Source organism: Syngnathoides biaculeatus, chromosome 13 (genome assembly GCF_019802595.1).
Source record: "Syngnathoides biaculeatus isolate LvHL_M chromosome 13, ASM1980259v1, whole genome shotgun sequence".
NCBI lineage: Eukaryota > Metazoa > Chordata > Actinopteri > Syngnathiformes > Syngnathidae > Syngnathoides > Syngnathoides biaculeatus.
In genome coordinates this window covers 3,362,914-3,376,693 of record NC_084652.1, presented here as the reverse complement: position 1 = coordinate 3,376,693, position 13,780 = coordinate 3,362,914, and the positions used below count along the sequence as shown (strand labels likewise).

General features: G+C 48.6%; 1 protein-coding gene across 3 annotated transcripts; it reads right to left on the bottom strand.

Moving 5' to 3' along the window:
- Positions 1 to 3,020: 3,020 nt before the first annotated feature.
- Positions 3,021 to 13,776, bottom strand: nos1apa (nitric oxide synthase 1 (neuronal) adaptor protein a). 3 transcript variants are annotated; one of them, XM_061839424.1, is made up of 11 exons: positions 13,635 to 13,698; positions 10,076 to 10,662; positions 9,729 to 9,800; positions 7,826 to 7,915; positions 7,688 to 7,746; positions 7,504 to 7,612; positions 5,962 to 6,091; positions 5,505 to 5,626; positions 5,090 to 5,251; positions 4,598 to 4,769; positions 3,021 to 3,857 (listed from the first exon to the last, which is right to left on the bottom strand). In XM_061839424.1, the coding sequence occupies exons 2-11, from the start codon at positions 10,178 to 10,180 to the stop codon at positions 3,322 to 3,324; spliced, it is 1,557 nt and encodes a 518-aa protein (XP_061695408.1). In that variant the 5' UTR covers positions 10,181 to 10,662; positions 13,635 to 13,698; the 3' UTR covers positions 3,021 to 3,321. The 3 variants fall into 3 exon arrangements, with proteins under 3 accessions (XP_061695408.1, XP_061695409.1, XP_061695410.1); XM_061839425.1 differs by lacking the exon at positions 10,076 to 10,662 and having other exon boundaries at positions 13,635 to 13,776; XM_061839426.1 differs by lacking the exons at positions 10,076 to 10,662; positions 13,635 to 13,698 and adding an exon at positions 13,224 to 13,618.
- Between the last annotated feature and the right edge of the window lie 4 nt (positions 13,777 to 13,780).

Here is a 13,780-nt window from a genome sequence, read left to right as displayed (position 1 = left end):
TATGCACAAAATCACACCGTATTGGAAAAGGTTCTAAAATAAGAAGTGCATTTTGAGCAAATGATTTTCAATATTGCTGAGCAGTCAGTCGTGCGTTGTCTCATCTGACCACACACAAAACCTTCTCCCATGACTCCTCCGTATCATCCAAATGGTCATTGGCAAACTTGTGCTGCTTTAAGCAGGGGAACCTTTCGTGCCATGCGTGATTTCAAACCGTGACGTCTTTGCGTATTAGCAGCTCTTTGGTCCCAGCTCTTTTCAGGCCATTGACCAAGTCCTGGGCCGATTCCTCCTCTTTCTCAGGCTCATCAAGACCACCACAAGGTGATATCTTGCACTGGTCTTCGCTCCGACTGAGATTGACCATCATGACCGTCTTCTCCCATTTTCTAATGATTGCTCCAACACTGGACCTTTTTCGGCAAGCTGCTTGGCAAGTTCTCCGTAGCCCTTTTCGGGACACGTGGAGTTGTACAATTTTGTCTCTGGTGTCTTTGGACAGCTCTTTGCTCGTGGCCATGTTCCAAGTTTGAGTTTCACCATGAACATGCACATCTACGATGAAAATTTCAGAGCCCTCCATGATTTCTAAGTGGGAAAACTTGCAGGGTGTTCAAATACTTATTTTCTTCACTCCGCTTGAGTGGCAGAATGATATTTTGGTGACAAGGTCCCTTCAGGGTCCGAAACCGTTGGCACAACAAAAACGGCAAACGGAAGGACTCGCGTTGATGTTGCTTGTCGTTGATCTTCGTGCGCATTTGCTGCACATGGAACTGCAGTCCATGTGGTCCAACTCTTTGCCGCTCAATGGTTATGAACATATTGCTATTAGTAAGCAATCTTTGCCCCTGTCTAAGATTTGTCGACTGTCCATTACAGCCCATCCAGCGAAGTGTTTCTCGCTGTCATGGCACCATAAAAGTCAGGGATCAGAATGTGCCGCAAAGCCATTTTCGCGAATAAATAAAGACAGAAAATCCAGTCCAATTCTTTTGCGATAACGGCCTTTCAAGTGAAAAAATGTGACTGTTAACTGGATCAGAAGGGCAATGAAGCAACGGTTCAGCTCAAACATCGCCGGGGTGATGTGAGGAGGCGGGCTCTCAGAACTTGAAATGAAAGTGCTCGTGGCCAGCTCCTGGGGGTCCGCCCACACTCGCTATCAAGTGTCAGCAGCTGCGCTCCGGGGGGGGCCAGCTAGCCGCCCGCTGCGGGCCCTCGACGGAGGCGGCGGGATGGACGAGTTTCGCATTTTACCGTCCAATCTGCAGTCTTGAGTCCGGACTGCATCGGTTTTGAAGAGTGCGACCTTACGAGGGGACGCGGGAACCTCATCGGGGAGGACTGCCGACACACAACTGCCGTGAACAAATGGTCCACGCACGCTTTGCACTTCATTCCTTACATTTTGGGGTTATTCATATGCCACTGGCCACTCTCATGGCGACACGTAATCCACACAAAGACAGATCTCGCCGAACAGCAGAACACATACGAGAAGGATGTTCCAATTCCTCAAAAGTTGACACATTTACGGTGTGTGCGTGGGTTTTTTTTCCAGTCCACTTGACGGAAACAAACTCAACTCAGATGCTGTGATTGAGGATTCCGGCAGTCATGGAAGCGTCAAGAAAAACGGCAAAGACAAAGAAAACGGAGAGGAGAGGAAACGGGGATGACCCGAACGACGTGTGCGGATAAACCGGAGCGACGGTTGGTCACACCGGTCGGAAGGCCCGGATTTGTTTTGATGCCTCTCCAACAGCAGCCCGACTGCAAAATGGATTTCATCAATAATACTCAACGTGGGGGCGATAAAGCAGACACCAAGGTGGATTTTTCCCCCTCGTTAATTGCGACGAACGCCACAAAACGACCAAACCGGACTCCTCGCCGTTTTTCCGACATTGAAGAAACAGGGACGACGGTGTCCTCGCTGGATGTGTCGCACGGACTGTATAACCGCAGTATGGTTGCTATGGCAACAAGCATGGAGAGCAGCGACGTCGCCGAGGCAGGGAGGACAACCTGTCCACAATCGCGGATCAACGCGTACGGCCACAATTCCCGACATCATTTCCACTTTGCCGTCAGCGATCTGAAGCCGGACGCGGATGCGGAATATCAGAATTTCTGATTTGATGTTCATAACTGCAGGGAATCGTGTGCATCTCTTATTAAAAAACGCAAAGTGTTACGAGCAAGATAATTTCTGCACCCAACATGTCTGAGAATTCCAATAGCCTGCACCTCAATTTTTAATCACTGGCCGCTCGTGCGGTCGTAAAAACGACACACCTCGCAACAATGACTCGATTTTCCCTTCAGAAAAAAAAACAAAAAAAAAAAAAAAACAGCCGCAGCCTCCAGGAAGAATCGATTCCCTGTAACCATGACGACCATACAAATACATAAAGGCATTTGTACGAATCAAGGCCTCCCCGCCAATGAAAACCTGACCACAAATACCGGAATTTACGACCTGCAAGCCGCGACATTTTTCACACGCTTTCAACCCTGCGGTTTATGCGGTGAATTTGTGCCTTTTTTCTAACGGCCGCACTCGAGCGGAAAAGGTAAGAATGAGACTGGTGGAATATATGCGCCGATGAAGTAAATTTTACCGGCCCTCTTAGCTCTGCGCTATTGCGCGTTGCTGCTGTGTTAGTGGCGTGTCTCGGTGATATTTACCGGTAAGTTTTATTTTAACCGGCCCTGTTAGCGTCAGATTTAGCGCGGCGTTAGCGCTATGTGCCAGCGTTAAACTCTTTTTGTGTATCGTCTTTCGTTGAAAATATCTCGCGGGTTTCAAAGTGGGCACTTGCGGCTTTTACGCAGCTGTGGCAATGGTATTTCCTTTACAAATGTACTCGGTGAGGCTTGTAGCCAGGTGCGCTCTGTAGGCCGGGAATTACGGTAAACGCCCAAGGTCAAAGGTTCAACACTTTCGACACGCCTTCTCATTGACAGCCGGCTGGGCGAGTGAGTCCAAAATTGACGTCGGCATTTTCTTCCACACGTTCACCTTTTATTGAAGTGCGCGCCGGTAAAGTGCAAGATGACCCTTTAATGTTGAAGCCAAATGTGGAGACAGTCTTCGACTGAAAAACAGAACATTAGCGTTAGCTTTGAACAGGGTAATTCTCGATACATATATTACATTTATCACTCAACATGCGCGCGTGTGTTACGAATGCTACTTCAAGCCTCCTTTGCCACAACATTGACAAGTGTAGACATTTTGAAAACTTTCTTTTTTGGTGATGTTCACGTCTGCGCGATGACGCACGAGTGCGAAGTCGAGAACGGCCGCTTCTACACGGCCATCTCATCCCCTAAACAGTCCGGCAGGCTCTCGGTATTCAACACGCGGAAAAGTCGAGCGGCACCGTCCAGGCCGGCCCCCTCCCCGAGCCCCCAACTGTCCCGGTCGTCGCTCTCGTCCGTGTTGGATTCGTACTCCGAGCCGATTCCCGATTCCCTGAAGCGGAGGAGCTCCAGAGCTCCCAGGACCTCCTCGCCCGGCAGCGAGCCGTCATCCGGAGCCCCGTCGTCGGGCGCCTGGCCCGTTGCCTGGCCTCGCTCCTGACCTTCCGGAACTCGCGAGGAGAACCGGAAGCACTCCAGACGCACCGCGTTGCCGGCGAGGCTGAGGGGGCTGCTTTCGGCGCCCGTGGTGCTTGAAGAGGAGGACCGCGGAAGGAAGGAGAGCCAGCCGCTGTCGCTGGTCTGGAGCTGCTGGGACGGGGAGGCGGCCGGGCCTGTCGAGGGAGACGGCGTCAGCGGTTCGCTGGGCGTGCTGGGGGGTCGTGCACGGAAAGTGATCTCCAGAAGACTGTCCTGAGAGCCCCCTGAGGACACACGTCCAAAAAGGTTCTTGAGCCACGAGCGGGACCGGACTAATCATTCCCATTTGTTCGTGCACGGACATGTGAGATTGTTGTGTTGATACGCTGGGACAGATTTCCATTTTTTTTTTTTTTGTGAGATTTAAAACTAATGTAGGCGGCACGGTTTGTTCAGTTGGTACAGCGTTGGCCTCACAGTTCTGAGGTTCCGGGTTCAATCGCGGACCCGCCTGTGTGGAGTTTGCATGTTCACCCCGTGCTTGCGTGGGTTTTCCTCCGGGCACTTCGGTTTCCTCCCACATTCCAAAAACATGCAACATTAATTGGTGCGATTGTGAGCGTGTCTGTTTGTCTCATTGTGCCCTGCGATTGGCTGGCGACCAGTTCAGGGTGTAACCCCGCCTCCTGCCCGGTGACAGCTGGGATAGGCCCCAGCACTCCCCCCGCGACCCTTGTGAGGATAAGCGGCGAAGAAAATGGATGGATAAAACTAATGTAAACGAGCAAAATATCCACGAATGACAAAAATATGAAATTATAAAACAGTGCAACATCTAAAGCCACACATTAGCGGAGTAGGTTGTGGATGTGTGCCTTGAAGTGGGCGTGGCCTAACATATTTTCATTGCAAATATTTTCATTTTGTATTTGTGTCTTTGGCTGCTCGTCGTGCTTAAAAAAAAAACGGGTCACATTTTGCCTCGGGACACTCGTTCGCCAGCAGAGGCGCGTCTTCCACTCACTGGACGTGAAATCGAGTCCGCCGGCTTTCAGCTCCAGTTCCTGGATCTGTTTGACCAGCAGGGAGATGTGCTGCAGCAAGTCGGTGTTCTGCTGCAGCAGCCTCTGGACTCTGGTCTGGGCCTCGCTTCGAGCGCACGCCTCCACGGAAAGCTGCCCCCGGAGCACGTGCACCTGAGCACAGGAAAAAAATTAATAGAAAATTAAATAAAATCAACCGCATTCAATAAAAAGCCTCCAAATTTGAATCCAGGGAAAGAGTCCGGCGTCGTCTCCTCACTCCTGGCAATAAGCGAGGGACAGTCGGCTTGCAACGTCATCCTGTCGAGCGACCCCGCCGACTCTTTGCGGAGTTAGCGGGAGAGATGAGCTGTACCCATCCATACATGCATGCATTCGTCAAGTCTGAAACCTTCTCAAGAATCTGCTCAAGAATGACGTCTTCTTGGGATCGGTTCGCTTTCGGATGCTTGAAAGTTAAGACGTCAGCTTACCTGAGCCGACGCCGCCAGCGCCTGTTGCTCCTGCTGCTCCAACTGCTTCTGCAAAAGCTGGACGTGGTGCTCCGAAGCGCTGGGACCCTCCGCGGCGGACCGAGCCGCGACGGGAGCCTCGTCGGCCGGGGAGTTGAGCAGAAGCGAGCCGCCGTCGGAGCCCTGCGACCGAGGGGACATTGCCAGACACGCGACTCTGACCAACGCCTTTTTTTTTTTTTTGTCTACAGCGGCGGCTCTTCGGATTCTCCGCTCGTAGCAAATAAAAAGTCTGGTGCGTGTTAATTGTCTGAAAGCATCCGTAAATGTCACCTGGTCTCATCTGTGTGCCAAAAGCCGCCCTCCTCCCCCGGCCGTTTAAACGGGAAAACAAGTCGGGACAGCGAAATGATGGAGTGCAATTTCGCGTCTCTACCTTGCCGTCATTGCCGAGGACCGTCTTGTTCCTCTCCGTGTCTGATGAAGTGTTGCACTCGATGCTCTCCTCTGTTGTGGCTTCAAGGTCGGTGTCCTCTGACAAGGCAAACCTCTTGTCCGCTGCAGGGAAAACAAACGCATTTGGGGACATTTAGCGCCGTGCTTGTGCTCCTCGTTTTGGTAGTTTGGAGTGCCTCGTAGTGGGTACGACGCACAAGAGCAGAGGATTTGATCAATGACTCAAAACAATTCTCCGGCACTTTTAGTGCAACCGCAGCACTGCAAGCTAATGAAAACTCGCATTTCAAGGTAACGGCGTGTTTTCTCTGTGCTTTTATTGGTTTTTTTTTTGTAGTTTTTCCCCTTTGCAGGCGCTCGAGGAAGACAGAGACGGACTCGGCTTTGTTTGTCGTGTCACGTGAGGGGCAGGACAGATTTGGCCGCTCGCCATTCACCTGCCGTCGCTTGGGGCTGCTCCTCCTCGGCCTCATCATCCTGCCGCTCGTCCGTTTTCTTCTGCAGGGTCAGCTGGTGACACACGTCGAACGCCTGACCGACCGTCCGCACAATCCGCATGGCCTGAGACTACCGAGGGAGACAAGAGTGAGGCTCCGCGGGCGTTTTGAATTTCAGCGACGATGGAGAGATGAAGGGAAGAAAATGCGGTGAAAGAGGAGATAGCATTGCTGTGGGGCGAATATTTGGGAAGGGGTCGCGGGGGAACACACGAGCTGGGGGGGGATGCGGGTGAACACGAGAAGCTTCAGTGGCAAGACAAGTTACGCTAGGCTATATTATCGTCCTTTGTCATCATCTGGTGGCCAAACTCGGGCCATCGTTCCAAAGTGGCTCCGGATCTTCACCCGGCCTCACCGACCGCATCGCGTGCGCAAAAACGTGGTGCGCTCGTGTCAACCGCAGGTGTCAAACTCAAGGCCCAGGTGCCAGATCCGGCCCACCACATGATTTTATGTGGCCCGCGAAGGCAAATCATGCGTGTCAACTTCCAGGATTCTTGTTCAAATCTGTACTAATAGTTCAAATTGTCATGTCATAAATGGTAACGTTGAGATATGGCGGGCCTATAACGGCCCACCGTGGGAAACCGTAAGTACAGTGTGGCCCGCCACCCAAATGGGTTTGACACCCCTGATTGTAAACGGTCCCCTCTGTGACATCACGGCGATGAGAATGATGGTTGCTGGGATATTCTCACAAATGCGTACATAAACTATTTTCACACACAGCCGATGCGAAAACGCAACTTCACATCTTTTACACGAGCAATTGAATCGTTCATTATGCCTGACATTTCGCCTCTTTGAAGGAAAATGTCCAAGTCACACAACCGGGACAAGGAAAGATAAGAAATCCCAGCAGAAGAAAGTCCTGAACAAGATCCTCTCGCTTGCTGATTCGGATTCACTAGCAACGAGCGTAACAACCTCATTCATCAAATAAGTGAACCTTGAAAATTCGTCTTGCTTTTTATCTCGATTAATCGGACGTCGACGCAATTTGAATCGCGCGAAGCGAAGAGGCACCCATTAGGCACCCTGAGGAAAACGATGGCTTAAGTCTTTGTCGTAAGTTTGACGGAATTCTTTTAGAGATTTGATGTGAAAAAGCAAAACAAATTGATGAAGTCACCAAAAAAGCTGCGCGGACCTTCGTAGAACCGCAGCCACGAGCGCCAAAGATGAAATGAAAACATTTCCAGGACGACGAAGGTGACGTCATTCGGCGGCGATGTTTTTTTTTCCAAAACCGAGAAAAACACAAACGCACGCTCAACTCGTTTCTCCGCCAACTGGGGTGATTAATATCGAGTCCACGCTAAGTAACCCCCCCACCCCCCGTCTGTCTCGTCGCCATGGTGAAGCGACCACGCAGGGACGATCTTTGTCTTGGTGGAAAATGAACAGGCAGATATGACGAGAAAGATTGACGTTTTCTTTCCCGTCAACTGGTCACTGCGGACGACGTCTTCGACTTACCTTCCTCTTGGACTTGAAGACGCTGCAGCGGAAACGGTTGCTGTCGCCGTCTCGTGCGATGTAACTGAAGATCTTTAGGTCTTGCGCGTCGTGGGAGACGTAAAAAATCCTGGCGGCGGAGGAACAGAGCAGAGGCGGCTTTTCAAGCCGTTTCCGTTGGGCGCCCTTTTTGGGTGCTTCCCACCTGAATATCGGATCCTGAGTCACCAAGATTGTGTTCTCATCCCATGTCCAGCCTTTTCGCTGTCAGCACAAAGCAAAGTGAGACAGCGCATTAATTAGCATGCGGTGCAACCGCAACGGGACACTTCACGGGACTCGCCTTCTTTTTTCTTAATATCACTTTGACAAAATCCGTAGAAACGACGATGTTGACCTTCTTCTTCTTGATGTTCTTCTGTTTGAATTCATACTGCAAAGAAGAAAAGTTAGCAATTCAAGGTCACCGCATCCAATTGGACGAGATCGGAAAACATGCGCGGTGACCGATTTCGGATTATCCGTCTCCCGGAGGAAATCTCAGATTGTGTAAACACGTCGGCACTTTCAGTTTTTCCTTCCGGAGGCGGTTTAAGGTTTCAAATTCAGACTCGACAGAGGTAGCTCGACGCGTTCGGCACACTTTCATCCCTCTTCATGATTCACGACGGAGCTTCCTCTGCGGACGTCTCGGCTCAGAATGTCTTTCAATTCACATCATCATCGTCATCATTAATTGAAAATATCACAAAACTAATTGATCACGAGGCTGAAGATATTCCAGCCGTCAAATTTTCTTTGCCCTCACGTCGACAACGCTTTTACTCGGTGACGTGTTGGACTGCAATCCATCTGTGAGGATTCCAAAAGAAGTCATTTTTATTTATAGTCGAGTGACAAGTGACCGTGACGCCGGCGCCAATGAATCAGGACCAATCGGTACGTTCGCATCCTCAGCGCAACATCCGCGAGATGCGCTAATGCGTCGAGTCATTCGCGCTTACTCCCCGCCTCATCCGGGAACGGGAATTTTTCCGACATTCCCAAAAGGTAATTACAAAAAAAGGGTGTTGGGGGATGGGTTATCCCCCCCCCCCAAAAGAAAAAAAAAGGCACTATTCACTTTTCATTTCAGGCATCCTTTGGACGTTCGCATTTCGTAAAGCGTGTCATTCGCCAATTGACATCAGAGCAGCGTTGCAAACTTTTTTCGGTCCCTGGCTGCAGTCTCGGGTCCTTCAAATGCTCCAACTTGTCGCAAGACTGACGCCATCCGTGGCAAGATCTTGACAAACCCCCCCGGCGGATAGTCTGCTGTCGCCAGCGATGCCGACACCAAACTCTTAGAGCAGACGTCCGCGCAAATCCAGGAAAAGTCGGTGGGGGGGGGGGGCGCACTGAAAATTAGCATCAACAAAAGATGGATTTGGCGGACGCTTCCGAAACCGATCAAGTTTGCCGGGTGACGCTCGTTCAAAGGCTTCTAAATCCAAATGATCCCCAAGGAACTCAAGCGGGTACAGGAACCTTCCATGGGAGCGTTGGAGCAGTCTGACAACCAGAAAGCTTCTCAAACAGGACAGAAAAAGTTTGCAACCAATTTGTGAGCCTTCGTTACAAAAGCGGCGAAGGCTAAACTGCGGAATGCCGACGGCCGCGCTCTCGCACAAATGATTCCTGAAACAAAACGGACAAAAAGGAATTGGATGACGACTTTTGAGGCAACTTATGTATTTGCCTTCTACGGAGATTAAAATGTTTGTTCTTGGGGAACCGGGGACTGACAATTTGGACAAATGTCTGATTGAAATGATTTTTAGAAGGAGTTCACATTTCCTCAACACATGCCAATAAGGCATCAGCGTCCCAGATGAGGATGAAGTCGTCACCGCGTGTCATGGAGGACATGGTGCCCCCCCCCACCCCCCACCCCACCCTGACCGAGTTGTACGTGAGATGAGATTTCGGAGCTGAGCAACAGCTCGTAAATCCATTCCCACTCCAAAAAACGCTGCAGTGAGAAATAATTGCTCTGCAGTCACCGGCCTCGTCCGGACTGATGTTGCTCTTGGGAAAACCTCAGGCGGCGAGTCAGCATCGCGATGCCACAGAAAAAGTCCTGACGGATGTGCAGAGACCATGTCCCGATTGGAAAGGGAAGGGGGACGGTGGGGGGGGGGGGGGCGGGGTCTCCTTTCAGCACCGTGCACAAGGTGTGACAGACATGAAAAAAAAATAATCCTTACTCTGATTCTTCTCATTGCGGCGACAATTTCCATGCGGCTGCCGGGACGACCCACTTCCAAGCTCCCGATGTACTGAAATCATGCCACTTGTTACTCTTCTGTCATGTCGCATCCATTCAAACTCTCATAAGAAAATCACAACATTAGTGGACAGAAATCAAGCAAAATAGAAAGTGAGGGATGAACTCAAATATCGAGCAAATAAAGCAAACCGCTGAGCAAAAAAGGACAAGAAGACAAGCAAGTCGCAGAATCCGCCAGAGGAATTAGATTAAAACCAGGAAAGACAGACGTCACTGCCAAGTCGGCACTAAGAGGTCCAGTAAGGACAGGCTGGTGGTGTTTACCTTTGCCTGGAAGCAGACTCCATGCTGGAACACCTCGTCGTTATGCATCGGGACCCTCAAATCCAGGCAGTCGTCCACCAAATTGTACTTGGTCACCCCCGGCATCGCGCATCCGGCGACCGATTGCGGACTCCACACTTGTTTGGCTTCAGACCGCCCCCCACCCCCACCCCGCCGGCGCACGTCACTCCCTCGAGGTCACCCGGGTCGGCGGTCGGGCGACTGCAGCTGATCGCTGATCGATGTGCGCATTAGCCCCGCCCCCACCCGCGTCGTCCACCGACGCACGACGGAGGATTTACGCGCGCCCGTCGCTCGGCACAAAAGGTCAGCGCGTGATCGCGGTTTCCTACGCCGCTCGGCTGCATCGAACCGAACGTCAAAGGCTCAACTTGACGGCTCACGAGCGCTTCTCGTCCTTCGAGGAAAAAAAAAAACACAGCAGAAGCTCCGAATTCCGGCAAGAGTGGACGGTCTTGTCTTGGGCGACATCTGGCGGCCGTACTGGGAAGCGCACGCTGCGACCCCTGCGTGGCGACAACTTTGGCCAGGCGCACTTTCGCAACACGCTGTGCACTTGCAAAACTCTTTCAAATATTTCATAAATTATACGGGAGTAAAAAAAAAAAAAATGGACGCCAATCATATCACATACAAACGCTCTTTCAAATTAAAAAAACTATTTTTTTGATGAAAATCAAATTAAAAAAAATCAAAATCAAATCACGCATCTTCATTGTACATAACGCATGGTATTAAGGTAGTTGTTTTCAGTGGTGTGTGAAATGCATAAAACTGAAATTCCTCATATTTTGGTGACATTATTGACTGAATATAATAGTTGTAAGACTGTACACCAGTGCAAACAGTTATGAAATGAACAATTGATTGATTAAGCGTTTCATGATGAATCGCCTCAACTCAACCCTGCGGCCTCCATCGTGGACCTGGTGTCATATGCTTTGTGGCCAGCAGATGGCAGCAGAGCTCGTTGGGCTTCGAAAGGCAGACTCAGGTTGTTGTTACTGCGCCACAATGGTTGTTTTTATGATTGCTTTTGAACGAATTAGGGGTAAAATATAATGCTCAGTAACAGTGAAGTACTCCACAGTACATTAGAGTAACAATGATTTATGTTCATTAGGGTAAGCTCCGCGGCAAGAAAAGGGGCGACTGGAACCTCCTGTCTGCGCCCGCGGAGGTAGGGGGAAAGTTTTAAGAAGCGGACAAAGAAACAATGGCGAAACTTTTCGGGCGCGCTCGAATGAGGACCGGTTGCTCTCAGCGGTGACACCTCTTAGTAAAATCCCAAATTTAAGTCTCTAAGAGTTCTCCTTCCATTTGCCGACTGGACTCGAGGGGAACATAAATTTCACAACAATTACATGACAAGAGTCAGATTTGAATCAGGATTGGGAGATGGACCCATCAAGCCACCATTTATCGCCAGCCCACTGCCGCCTGAGGGGATTCTGACGTGGTTCTTGGTTCAATGATAACATTTGTAGAGCGAAATTACACACAAACAAGAACAGAATTCCGAAATCCCACCAAAATAAAAGGTTTCGTATTTAGTACAATTCTGTCTGAACCAGACGGGCGAAGGCAACCCCACGGCTGCTCGCGGTGCATCGTGGGAGTAGTAGTTCGGATGCAGAACGAGGAAGCCTCGCAATCGTGTAAACCATGTATACATTGCAGTTTTTGATAATGTAAAAAAAAACTGAAACCTCTCAGTAGGATTCCAATAGAAATTGATCATCATTATTGAGGATTATTGTTTTTGCAAAAGGAGAAGAGCTCATGAGAGTGTAGGTGGTCTATGAAGATCATTTTGGGCGGTTTTTTTTTTCCAGTATTAAGTAGTCATTAAAAACTGAATCCTTATCAAAAAGAATGTATGCACATTGAAATTATTAAAATAGCGTACAAATGTAGTCGGACAATCTTTCTGATAACGACAACCACCTTTAGGTGGCGATATTGCGCCATGACAAAACTGCATCCAGTCCAGGGAAAATTCCATCAGTGTTACACAACAACGGAAGTGACGAATACACGATTTCCTTACTGTACTTTATCAGATTTTTCAGGTGTCTATAATTCACTTGAATATTTATCTGTGATAGATTTTTAGTTTCAAAAGAGTGAACCCTCCCTCCCCCCATTTCATAATGTTTGAAAAATTTTCCAGGAGTTCAACAGCAGGGCAAATACTTCAAAGGGGAAACGTGTAAACTGTAGTTTGGATAAAAAAAAAAATTCTGGCAAAGCTGGTAATTGCCAGTAACAATTAATATTTACTTTTTGTTTGGGGGGGGGGCTTAAGTGCATTTCTGAGTCTGTACCACTGATAAAAAAAAAATGGATAGTGCATACACATCGAGCGTTGTATCGATTGGTTGAAGCCAGTTGGCCGCCATCTTGGTACTCCCACAACGTGTGCAAGACATAGTTTACAGGTTGGATTATGGTGGGGGGTTTTCTCAAAATTTGGCATGTAGAATTAAAACTGGTCGTGTGAGCTTGACATTTTTTTTCGTTCTGGTAACATGAAGAATTTTTAATTCGACTTGGTAAGCCAAAAAAGATTAAGTGCAAAGGAAATACATATAACACCGTGACGACCAAGAAACCTTGCGTATCACCTAGGGCCCGATTTCCGTGACATGTTAACTTTTCCCAAAATACGCTGTGAAGCATTATCATCATAACATAGCAAAAAAACTTGGCATTTTTTTTTTGTCATAAAACATAAAATTTCAAGTCAATCAATTAGATATACTTTTGGAAATAAGGACTTGCAATGGGCAAATACATGCTAACCGCATTGTTCATTTCTCGTCTCTGCGACGTCCCATTTCAGACAGAATCAAATTCAATTTGCAGAGTTCTGTATTATGAAATTCATCACAAGTTTCACAGAAAATGTGTTTTCTTGCTTATCCACCCCAATGTAGTTTGGGAAAATATTGACCGCTTTTTCGGGTAAAAGTGTCGGCCTATAAAGGTGAAGCAGAGAGTGAACAGTGAACAACAACAACCGTAAGCAAAACGTGGTTCAAGTGAATTAAGCGCATCAGAAAATTAAAAAAAAAACTTTTACAAACAAGCTTTAACAGCGTCAAAGTAAATCTTTCGAACTTACCTGTGGAATGTTTTCTCACAGCCATGAAACTGGCGTTTAAGGCACAGGTCGACGTGGTTGTTTTGGGAGTATCAAGATGGCGGATGGCGACTTCGGTTTTGGTGGCCAATCCAGTCTTTTTTGTTGTTGTTGTTTTTACATTTTTAATAAATTTAGATCAGCGGGTTGTACTACTTTAACTTAGTTACAGAAAGTCAATCAAGACTACTACTTTATTCATGGTTTCATGACATGTATTGTACTCGTGTGTTCCAGCAATCTCGTATGGTTCAATCCTGTTAGTTAGTTTAAAGTCACACAAATAAAACGTAGAAATGCTTCGCGTGACTTTTCGCAGGTTATTAAAAAAAAAAGAAAAAAAGTGAGTGAGAAACGGGGAAGAACTTGTTTCACACAATTAGTTGCTCTGACCTCGACTGGTGGGCCTGGCTGTAGTTTGTCGATTCTCCAGCTTGTGCGCGTGTCTCAACTTGATTCTGACATCTTTCTAAGTCACTTGGGCGATTCCAAGAACAGCAGCTGTATCGAGTAGCACGTTTTCGGCGATTCTGACCGCT

Coding starts and splice junctions, on each gene's coding strand:
- nos1apa (XM_061839424.1), bottom strand. CDS start 10,180: ATGCCGGGGGTGACCAAGTACAATTTGGTGGACGACTGCCTGGATTTG. Junction 7,613..7,687: donor ACTCAGGATCCGATATTCAG/GTGGGAAGCACC, acceptor CTCCGCCGCCAG/GATTTTTTACGTCTCCCACG. Junction 4,770..5,089: donor CGCTGGCGGCGTCGGCTCAG/GTAAGCTGACGT, acceptor TCCTGTGCTCAG/GTGCACGTGCTCCGGGGGCA.